The following is a 12,378-nucleotide window of genomic DNA, read 5'->3' on the forward strand; positions in this document are numbered from 1 at the left end:
TATTTTCCCAAACTATGGTACATCAAAAAATAATAAAGTTGTTGCATGAAATCAGCATCATGACCAACATGGTCTTTATACCCATCTTCTATTGCATTGTTCTTTAGTGACAGTTTTGATCACTCTCTTCTGAATATAAAAGTAATATATGTTCAAAATGAAAATTGTAAAATTTGGGAAAACACGAAGAATTTGAAAATGTCCCTCCCTCCCTCCCTCCCTCCCTTCCTTCCTTCCTTCCTTTCTTCCTTCATTCCTCTCTCTCTTTCTTTTTTCTTCTTCTTCTCTCTCTCTTTCCCTTCCTTTCTTTCTTTCTCAGAGACAGAGTCTTGCTCTTTCACCCAGGATGGAGTGCAGTGGCATGATCTCGGCACGCTGCAACCTTCGCTTCCCAGGTTCAAGTGGTTCTCATGCCTCAGCCTTCCAAGTAGCTGGAATCACAGGTGTGCACTACCCTGTCTGGCTATTTTTTTGTATTATATTAGAGACAAGGTTTTCCCATGTTGGACAGGCTGGTCTTGAACTCCTGGCCTCAAGCAATCCACCTGCCTTGGCCTTCCAAAATTCTAGGATTACAGGTTTGAGCCACTATGCCCAGCCTATTTTAATTTTTTAAACCTAAACCACATAGAATTATTAAAGCCATCATTTTTATTTCTCTCACTCTTTCTTCTATGATCATTTATACACATCCAGATAATTCTGTATATGCAATTTTGTAACCTAATAATTTTCACCTTTTTGTACGTGTACATCACCTCTTGACTAGATTAGAAACTCCACAGAAGGACTGGTTAAAACTTCAAAGTCTATTCTTTCGGCTGGGAGCGGTGGCTCACGCCTGTAATCCCAGCACTTTGGGAGGCCGAGGTGGGCGGATCACGAGGTCAGGAGATCGAGACCATCCTGGCTAACATGGTGAAACCCCGTCTCTACTAAAAATACAGAAAAATTAGCCGAGCATGGTAGCGGGTGCCTGTAGTCCCAGCTACTCGGGAGGCCGAGGCAGGAGAATGGCGTGAACCTGGGAGACGGAGCTTGCAGTGAGCCGAGATCGCGCAACTGCGCTCCAGCCTGGGCGAGAGGGAGACTTCTTCTCAAAAAAAAAAAAAAAAAAAAAAAAAAAAAAAAAAAAAAAAAAAAAATTCAAAGTCTATTCTTTTATAGCAGATAGTGCATTTAATACTTTAAGGGGTATTTAGTATTGGATAGGTAGCTAGACTTACCTTAGAGGATTTATAAATATTTATTAATACTTGCTACAACCACAAAAGTTGACAGCTTTTGCAGGTTTTTAAGTGATAATAACACGAAGATAGTGACTAAAATAACATCTACATTTCCTCTTAAATAAAGTTAATTCAGAAAGTTTCAAAGTTATCCTATAATTTGAGACAAACAGGAGGGATTAGATGAATTAAGTACTGAAGCGAGAACATTTACTGTTTCTGTGGACATTTATGAATAAAATTCCCCATATTGTGATTTGCCCAGGAACAATATAAGTTTCTCCTGTGGTTTGAATGTGTCCTCGAAAGTTTATGTGGAAACTTAACTCCCAATGCAACAGTGTTGTCAGGTGGGATCTTTAGAAGGTGATTAAGTCACGAGAGCTCTACCTTCTTGAATGGATTAATGCCATTATCATGGGATTGGATTGTTATCTCAGGAGTGGTGTCTTTATAAAGGATGACTTTGCCCTCCTCCCCGTCCCCGCCACTCTGTCTCTCTCTCTTTTTCTCTCACTCCCATGTACATGCTCTTTTGCCACGTGATGCCTTCCACCATGTTGTGATGCTTCGAGAAGACCCTCACCAGATGCAGCCCCTCAATCTTGGACTTCTCATCTTTTAGATTTATGAAACAAATAAACTATTGGTTAGAAGTTACCCAGTCTGTGATATTCTGTTATAACAATGTAAAATGGATTAAGACACCCTCCTATTAAGTGAAACATTGTTCTCTCAGCTTACAAATTTCTGAAACTCTAAAAATCCAGAGTTCTAAATAAAGATGAGTTAAACAACACCTGAAAGAATAAAAGAAGTAACTACAGAATTGGCTACATAATGGCTACTTTTAGCATAGATGGATGTTTGAAGAATATATTCAGGAAAATTATGCGTGCTTCATTCACATATAGGATATTCAAATTTCCCTTCCTGACAGATTGCTCGAAATGATGGTGATGATATCTTCGCTTTATATAGGAATTTACACTGAAATTCAATAGCATCCCCTGTTTTTGCATAGAGTTTTCCATTGTTTCTCCATTTTAACTGTATGTTATTTTTGTTCATGTTTTCTTCAGATACCACACATGGATCTGAAAGAAGAAATGGTAAAATAAAATAAATAAATAATAATACATCTTTAACTTTCATAGAATAGTGAAATTGCATTTAAGAATATTTTGGAATTAAAATGATGAAAAATATTAATATTTATTTAAAAAATAATATTTATTGAGTTATTCTTGGTACTATTCTTAGCACTGTGTATGGGCTACATATGAGGAAATGAATGTTAAGAGATTTTCTCAAGGCTACACAGTTTAGTGAGTGTTTTGAGCCAGAATATGGATCCTGCCAGTATGAGTTCAGAACCTGAGCTCTTAATTGTTATACTTTACTAAAAATTCTACCAGCATGAATGTTGTTTGTTTAGATATCCCTTTTTATAATGTAATTATTTGTGACTCTTAACTTTTGTGAAACCTTGATTTCTGTAAAAAAAAAATGTTATCTTCTTCCCTGACCACAGCTATCACTCATTCTTAAAATCAGCATTATATATATTTCTACATATCTTATATATAATATATAATATATAATAATATAATGTGTATATGTAACATACATTTATATGTATGTTAATTGTAATATATGTACATTAATTGTATACATATGTTACATACAATTTATATCTAATGTAATCAATTTATATCTAATGTATAAATATATATTTGTATATTATGTATAATATATGTATTATATATAATGTATAATATAATATATTATACATAACATATTATATGTATAATATATTATATGTATATTATATATTATATGTATATTATATATTATATGTATACATATATTATATGTATACATATATTATATGTATATTATATATTATATGTATCATGTGTATATAAGTATATGTGTTATGTATTTATATGTGTATACATATATGTTAATATATATAATATGTAATATATTTATATTACATATACACACATGTATATGTAATTATACACTTGTATGTATATTAGAGTGCTTAACTCTCCACATCCTTGCCAAGTCTTTCTGTTACATACTTTTTTCTTTTTGCCGATTTCCTAGTTGAACATTGACACTTCATTGAAATTTTATGTTCGTGTAGACAAGCATTTTTTCATGTTTGCCATACGTTTTTCATTTTGTTTATGTACCTTACATAATTTTTATACTGAATTTTGATTGATTTGTAAAAATCCTTATGTGTTAAGCACCTGAGAATATTTTCCATAAATTGAGAAATTTTGAAATTATCTTCAACCCCTCTTTCATTTGGTTCCTGTTTTTTACCTACTAGTCAAGGCTCTAATCTAATCTCTGCCAGGGCCTTAAACAATTTCCCCATATTGCATGTTTTCTCAGTGTAAAATAACCACATGTTCTTAGTCAACTGATAATTTAAAACTACATTGCACTGGGCGTGGTGGCTCACGCCTGTAATCCCAGAACTTTGGGAGGGTGAGGCGGGTGGATCATGAGGTCAAGAGTTCGAGACCAGCCTGGCCAACAGGGTGAAACCCTGTCTCTACTAAGAATACAAAAATTAGCCGGGCATAGTGGCATGTGCCTGTAATCCCAACTACTCGGGGGGCTGAGGCAGGAGAATCGCTTGAACCCAGGAGGTGGAGGTTGCAATGAGCTGGGATCATGCCACTGCACTCCAGCCTGGGTGACAAAGCAAGACTTTGTCTTGAAAAAATAAAAATAAAAAAAGATGCTACGTCAAAAAACTGCCATTAAAAATATGTAATGGCTCCCTACTTCATTCAATACCCATGAACCATCCAAATAAATTTATGTCTGGTTTTGGAAAAAATTATTTCTTTTTTTTTTTTTTGATGGCGTTTCACTCTTGTTGCCCAGGCTGGAGTGCAATGGTGCAATCTCGGCTCACTGCATCCTCCATCTCCCAGGTTCAAACGATTCTCCTGCCTCAGCCTCCCGAGTAGCTGAGATTACAGGCACGTGCCACCCACACCTGTCTAATTTTGTATTTTTAGTAGAGACAGGGTTTCTCCATATTGGTCAGGCTAGTCTGGAACTCCCAACCTCAGGTGATTCTTCCCGCCTTGGCTTCCCAAAGTGCTGGGAGTACATACAGGTGTGAGCCACCACGCCTGGCTGGAAAAAATTATTTCTTCAGAGTTGTCGAATCTTAATCTCCTATCTCATGGGAAATAAAATTATTTTACATTTCATAGTTAGATCATGTTTCTTTGAATTTTCTAGATATCCATGATGGGTTTTTTTGCTTGTTTGTTTTTGTGATTGTGTGTTTGTGTTTGTTATTGTTCAAAATACTGTTTCTTTTTGCTAGAATGCCCTTCTCACAAACTCTGATTGCCGACATGGTACACACTTTTTAGGTTACAAATTTTGTTCTTACTTTTCTTTTGGAAATGTATTTTATGATCACTGGCCGTGATAATTTCTGCGTATTTTAAATTATTGGACCATCTAAAACTTTGCTGTACTTAAAATATTAGATAATGGCATTTTTATCTATCCATCAATCACTCCAAGTTAAATCCTAGAAGTTACCTTTGAAACCTAGCTTTTCTTCATTCTAGCAAAATTGTTCAGATGGTACTTCTGCCTTATGCTAACTCAACACTTTCTGAGTTCAGTTCCCAGACAATTTTAATGATATCCTGGGAGAGGGGCTCGCACAGAATAGTGGTTTGAAGCACTGTATAGGCCATAGTGGCATTGGGGTAATTTGTTACTATAGAAGGTGGAAGAAAGAGACATCATCAGAAGGATGAATTTTCAAGACTATAACAAACTTCTGGTCTAGCCCTGTGAATCGAGTCATTGGGCGATAGTGGGAACTGTTGCAGGAGCACATCCTTATTATCATGGTGTCTCTTTTGGACGCCAGAAAACAGAGGGGTTTATGGAAATTCCAGTTTTCTTCCACTTATTATAGAGTAAACTGATGTTCATGCTTTTCCCATAATTGGTGTTATTAATTCGCCCCATATCTTTGTATTTTGTCCCTTTTAGTTTGTCATGACTGACAAAAGAATAAAGGTGAATCTCCAAATTTTCATAAGGAGTCTACGATGTTAATTTTTTAATGCCACAAAGTGCACATGAATTTGTGGAAACTTAGTATGTATATTGGCATTATTTTGTAGTAGAAAAAAATAGGATGAAAAGAAGGGGTAGTGAAGATTTGGAAAGCGGCTCAGTAACTCTTCCAGATTTTCTATCTCTCCTGCTAGATATTCTGCCAACATGCAAGTAAAAAGCCATGTCAGTATTAGTCAACTAGGTGTTCTACTAGGGAAAGCTTTCAGGTTTACAAGTAGAACCTTATATAGTATTAAATGACAGCTTTCCTAGACCAGTTGTTTTTCAAATGGTCTCTGTGAGAAGTTCTCAGGTGGATGCTTATAACATGAAACGATTTAATGTACGGGAATAGGCCCCATAAATAGCTTTGGACTCTACAGAATTTCATAATGCACCTTATCACATGTAGGTCTTTAAAATTTTATTTATAGTTTTTAAATAAATTTTTCTCACTTTGCTTAAAGCAAATTTTTCAAATGTTTCTTTGTATGTATTTACATTTGACAGGAAAGATTTTGACTGAATGAAACTTAAGTAAGGGTTATTCTATGAAATTAGTCCATAAAAATTACATTATAAATATTAAATTTCAGATTCCAAGAGAATATTAAGAACTCACCTAGGCATCTTGGTGGTTCTGACCACTGTTTATTTCTGCATGTTACATTTACAGAGCCCTGGAGTTTATAGAAGGACTGGCAACGGTACATCACTGTTGACCCTGGAGGATATACTGATAATGGGAATGAGGTGATATCTCCATTGTTAATAGATGGAGGGGGCCCACAATATGCAGTAGACTCTGGAAAAATAGCGTTTATTTGTTGAGACATTATGTTAATTTAAACAAAATAATATAATAAAGCACCATGTATCATATCTTTAATATAAGGTGTCTGGAAATTTAAATAATTAATTAAAGTATTTCTGTCATAAAGTCTGATTCAAAACATATTGTAGCTCCTTTCATGTTAAAGTGAAATTCATACAAAATACCGTGAATACTTTTTATTTAAGGCAGGAGAGACAGGTGAGTAAACTTCTGGTCTAGGTTCCTCCTCCACCCTTTAATATTCAATTGTTACTTAAAGAGGAAAGGTAAAAGTAAATAACTTTCTTACCGTTTCTAGTCTCAGGGTAATTATTACCTTATGCAAATAGCATATGCCAACTGGCATATGATCATAAACTTGTAGTTTTACTGAAAATGAATTACAGACATACTCTTCTGCATTTACTTTTTTGATACCAAATAATATTGTAGGCATCTTTCCCTATCAATAAATGTTTCAACTTCATGGTAATGAAGAGATTTTGGGGAAAACTAAAAAAAGTAACAACTTCATGCTAAGATTGGCTGGAATACATTCGATTGTACTGACTGATCTCCCTTTATATATCTCCAAGAACATAAATATGAAATCACTAAGTAATCCTATCCCAAATGGCTTGTACCTCCTCTTTCATTGAGTTACTCTCCTTGCTTTCTCAGATTGACTTCTTCATGATGACACTAGATTCTTTCACCTTTAAACTAGTAAAAGACTGTTCTTCATGAATTATCTCCTTTCTTCTGTAACATCAATGTCTCCCTTTCCACTTAATCATTCACCAACCTACAAACATGCTGAAAATGTCACAATTCAATAAGGTAAAATTTCACTTTATCTGTATCTTCTATCCAGTAACTGCCTCATTTCTCTATTCCCTTTCGAACACATTTCCTTGTTTCTCATCTTCCATGATCTTACTTTATTACCCCACATTCTTTCTTGAACATACTGCAATTACTTACTCACCCTCTATGGAAATATCTCTAGGCAAAATTACCAATGGTTTTTATTTAGCTAAATAGATTGTTCAATTATCAGGCACCTTGTCCAGCTCTAAGCACTCTTTGACATATCTGATGTATTGTCAAGTAATATTTTGAAATACGTGCTTTTGAAATGCAGCCATGTAGCACTTAATGACAAGAAGATATTCTGAGAAATGTGTCATTAGGCTCTTTTTTTCCTTGTGTGAGCATCATGGAGTGAGCCTACACAAACCTAGACAATGTTGCCTACTACACACCTAGGCTACATGGTGCAGCCTATTGCTCCTATTGTCCCCAAACCCCTGGCTGCAGACCAGTACCCTCTGTGGCCTCTTAGGAACTGGGCTGCATGACAGGAAGTGAGAGGCGGGCGAACGAGCATTACTGCCAGCATTACTACCTCCTGTCAGATCAGCCAGGGCACTAGATTCTCATAGGATCTTGAACCCTATTGTGAACTGCACATGCAAGGGATCTAGGTTGCATGCTTATTATGAGAAGCTAATGCCTGATGATCTGAGGCAGAGGAGTTTCATCCTGAAACCATCCCCCAACCTCCTCAGTTCATGGAAAAATTGTCTTCCACAAAACAGGTCCCTGATGCTAAAAAGGTTGGGTATCGCTGTCCTAGGCCACAAACCTGTACAGCGTGCTACTGTACTGAATACTATAGGCCATTGTGACATGATGGTAAGTATTTGCATATCTAAACATATTTAAACAGAAAAGGTACAGTAAAAATATGATAGAAAAGATTTTTAAGAAGATGTAGAAATTTCAAACTTGTTTCTTCTATGAACACTGTTGGAGATAACTCTTAGAGAAACTTTTTTAAATGACAGAATTGGTTACTTAGCAATTTAAGGCTTTGGGGTACAGTGCAATAGATTAGTCATAAGTTCTTTTTTCTTTCTTTAGATAAAGCAAAGGGAATTAATAACCTCTTTTTAAGTGAAATTACTTAGAAATAAACTACTAACCAACACAGCGTGGTAATGATTTCCATCGTCCATTTTTACATACAATTTCTTTTGCTTCTGGAAGTCGATAGTTTTCTTTACAGAGAACAGCTACTTTTTCTCCATCCTGATAATTCACTGTGGTTGTCATATTCTGAGCATTAGGTATCTGAGGTGGCGGTGGGCAGAATTTTTCCCTTTTTTCTACAAAATACTGGAATTAAATTATATGATTAATAAAAGTTAAGAAAAAACAGCTCAATAGGGTACTGTTTCAGGAAAATGGAACATTCAATGACACACACACACAATATGTCTATCTATCACTTTCTCTTTCTCTCTCCCTATATATAAATGTTATAATAACAAATATTTTTTGTGTCACTATAGTTTACAGTTTAAAAAGTGATTCTTTTCGTTATAAGCATTAGTTTAAATTTTTTCAGATGCTCTCTTGTATCTCCTGTTCATTATTCCTGTCAATTCTCTTGTATAATTTACAAATAAATTCCTTTAATTTTTTCGAACTAACCCATATGATTCAAAAAGTTATGTACATTGAATTTAAACAATTTAAAACTAAAAATAAAGATGACAACAATCAGAAATAACTATGACTTCCCCTAATAACTGAGCCCTAGATCTCAATAAAGGATTTCCATGACTTGCATTTTCTTGTAAAGATGAGAATGGCTGGTAATGAGCATAACTGGAATGCCTCCGTTGCACTAGGAATTAAATTCTTTTTTGGTTGCTTGGCTTATTCTTAGGGAAAAGTTTTAAATGGTCAACTTGGATGCCAAAGCATTTTCTAAACCTCCTGACCTGGGCTCATGCCCTTACAGTGATCTCCTTCATCTCATGTTTTTCCAGAGTGGTGGCTACTGTCTACTGGCACTTCCCTTCAAAATGGTGGGAATTGAACAATGAGAACACATGGACACAGGAAGGGGAACATCACACACTGGGGACTGTTGTGGGGTGGTGGGAGGGGGGAGGGATAGCATTAGGAGGTATATCTAATGCTAAATGATGAGTTAATGGGTGCAGCACACCAACATGGCACATGTATACATATGTAACAAACCTGCACGTTGTGCACATGGACCCTAAAACTTAAAGTATAATAATAATAAAAAAAATTCTGTGAAAAAAAAGTTATTACATTGAAAGTGATAGATATTTTTTTTCCTCGCTATACTATTTTCATTTAAAAATCAAGATGGAAGAATGCATATCTACTCTTTCCTGGTTTAGCTAGATTAAAAAATATAATAATTATATACAACAGATCTTTAATAAATTATTTGAACAGAACCTAAAGTCAGTATAAAGTAAGTCAAAACATACATATTGTCTAAAATAGGAATTTTATATTGGATTTTCCTTATTTTTTCGAGGTCAGAAAGGCAAAATAGTGCAAATCTAAACAGAAACTGTTCCTGTGGAAATCTAGATAGCTATCTGGGACTGGGGCCCACTGATGCATATTTTATGTTTTATATGACTCATCCTACTTATTTACTGGTTTAAGAAAAGCGCGAACTTAAAGTACTTAATTCCAGATGCATCTTATTCTAGTCAACCATTAACAAGACCAATCTTTTGTGATCAGTGTTGTTTCAGTAATTAACTGCAAAAGAAAATAAAATTAGCCTGATATTATTATTGTTAGTATACATTTTTGATTAGCAAAGTTTGGTCATGAGCTTGAGGAAAGTCTATGAGGAGCACATGAAAAGAGGATATCAGGCACATTTGATAGATAGATGGGTCAGTTTTCAATATTATTTATTATTTAGAAGTTCTACTTAGATGTCTTTATTACCTCTTTGTTTATTACCTCTTTGTTTAGGTATTTCATAAACATTTTGGAAACTAAATATTTTTGTTGTTTATGAATTTCTGTTTGGTGGTTTAAGTAGTTTTATTTAAATACATAGTCACAAAGATGAATACTTATTGAGTACAATCAAGACTCTTTTGAATGAGCATCAAGGCTTGTGCTGCCAACCTAGGGACTCAGCAGTTACCTGCTATCAACCTCCTAGATGTCCCAGTGCCGGGAAATAGGGAAGCTGAAGGTGTCTGTAATCTCAAATGTACAAATTTCATCAACAAAGTCCCAACTAAGTGAGTTAGATGTTCAAATATCACACATATACTATTGTTTTTATATTTTAGGTAAAAAGAACATTACACATAATGATCTCAGTTGCCCACCTTACTTTCCTTTTAGAATTGGACATTCTGTTTAGAAATTTCTGCCTAGAGTCTAGTTGAAACAGCACTGATATAAAAATCCGGAAACAAGTTCCAGTCTTGATTTTGACCAAATAACTTCTTGAAGCCATGTACTTCTGATGTATAAAATGAGAAATGTTATTATCTTTCTCAAGAACAAGCAAGGTGTGTAACAAATATTTGCCACCTAATAACGTTCTTACCTAATTTCCAGACTACTAGCTACCAGCTCTTCTCAAAACTTTAAATAAGGCTTCTTCCTTATTTTGATACCTATGACTCACAGTATTTTCCTTCTCTTTATGCTTCTAATTTATTTATTTAAAAAATTGAACTCATATTATTATTATTCCCTGTATTTCAGTTTTCATCTACTCTTTGGTTGTAGAAATGTTTATTTGTGTATGCACACCATTCTCGATTAGAGTCAACTCATTTAGACAGCTCTGCTTATTAATCTTTTCAAAACATTAGTTTCATGTCTTGGATTAGTTGGAAATACAAGGTTCTATTTCATTTTCTTCTGCTTTTACTTTTATTATTTCCTTTTCCTCCTAATATCTGAATTCATTTTTCCCCCTAGCTTTTTAGGATATACATATATATATATACACACACACACACACACACACATATATATATACATATACACATATATATATACATATATAAATATATTGTTTATATTATTGGCAATATCTGTTAGTTTATACACATATATACATATGTATATATGTGTATAAATATATATATATATACTTTTTCCTAAAATAGATAAATATATGTATATACTTTTTCCTAAAACAGATAAGTTTAAGACTATGAATGCCACACCATTCTAAATTTTGGTTAGGTTGCATCTTATAGGTTTCACTATGTGTCCTTGTAATTATAACATAGTTCTTAATATTTTAAACATTACATCACTAGGTTATTTGGAAGTAAATTATTTCCTTACACAAAATGAAGGGTAAGGAAGTGGATAACTTTTTATCCACTTTTAATGTTATTTGTTTGTAGTTACAAAGAGTGATCTATAGGGCTTTAATATTTGAAGTTGTGAGAATTATTTTGGACAGAATGACTGGCCAATTTAAGTAAACATTTCATGGACACATAAAAGGCTTCAAACTTCTTTCAACTATCAGAATATTTCTCTTCCTCAAATAGAAAAAACATAATAAAATCAAACATTTTATAAACATAAAAATGTTCCAGTTGCTTTAAACAAATTGTAGTTATCTTTGTGAAACAAACAAATTGTAGTTATCTTTTTGAAATCCTTATGTGTTTAAGTTTAAGAATATATTCCAGTATTTTTCCTCACAATTTCTAATGACATCACACTTTTTGTTATAAAGTGTATTTTGTTATAAAGAGTATTTTGTTATAAAGAGTATTTTATCTCATTAATGTATATTTTATATGATTTCTTTCAAATTATGACCTTGTGTGTAAACTCCTATCCTTCCTGTGGTTGAAAATTTCTTTATTTTGGAATCATTAGTGAATTATATTGGTATATAGAATGACGGGTTGCCAATTACTTTCACTAAGCACTTTGAAGAGATTACACTATTTTCTTAGGCTTTTGATACTGGTGATGAGAAGTCTGCAGCCTATCTTCTCTCTTTTATTGTCATTCTTTTATAAGCACTTTGTTTTCTCTAGTTCTGGTTTATTTTAATTTAATATGGTGCCCATTTTATAATTACTTTAATTTATAATCCTATTACTCAAATTAAATGATTTGAATATAAGCCTTTGAGGAATGTGAGACTTATTCTTAGGGAAATAATTGATTACTCAAATATATTTTCTTTCTCAGCCTACTTTTTACTCAGCCTACTATCTGGTCCAGAATTGGCAATATCTGTTAGTTTTGTTTCACAGTGCATAATTGGGGTTTTAATTGTTTCTTAATGTCATTGAAGATTAAGCTTTGTTCTTTTTTTACAGTTCTTTATTTCTTTTTTTCTTTCAAGATTTTGTGAGACTG

General features: G+C 33.7%; 1 protein-coding gene across 2 annotated transcripts in view; it reads right to left on the reverse strand.

Moving 5' to 3' along the window:
- Positions 1-1,160: 1,160 nt before the first annotated feature.
- The window catches only part of CFHR5 (complement factor H related 5), a 35,937-nt gene continuing 24,719 nt past the window's right edge, over positions 1,161-12,378 (reverse strand). Inside the window, exons 8-10 of one of the 2 annotated variants that reach the window (XM_003264498.2) lie at positions 8,157-8,339; positions 5,977-6,159; positions 1,161-2,326 (exon numbers count right to left, since the gene is read on the reverse strand). In XM_003264498.2, coding sequence (XP_003264546.2) covers positions 2,130-2,326; positions 5,977-6,159; positions 8,157-8,339 — 563 coding nt within the window. In that variant the 3' untranslated portion in view covers positions 1,161-2,129. The remainder of the gene's footprint in view (positions 2,327-5,976; positions 6,160-8,156; positions 8,340-12,378) is intronic. The other variant, XM_030818704.1, reaches the window with a different exon arrangement.

The sequence above is a fragment of the Nomascus leucogenys genome, chromosome 9, assembly GCF_006542625.1.
Source record: "Nomascus leucogenys isolate Asia chromosome 9, Asia_NLE_v1, whole genome shotgun sequence".
In the NCBI taxonomy this organism is placed as follows: domain Eukaryota; kingdom Metazoa; phylum Chordata; class Mammalia; order Primates; family Hylobatidae; genus Nomascus; species Nomascus leucogenys.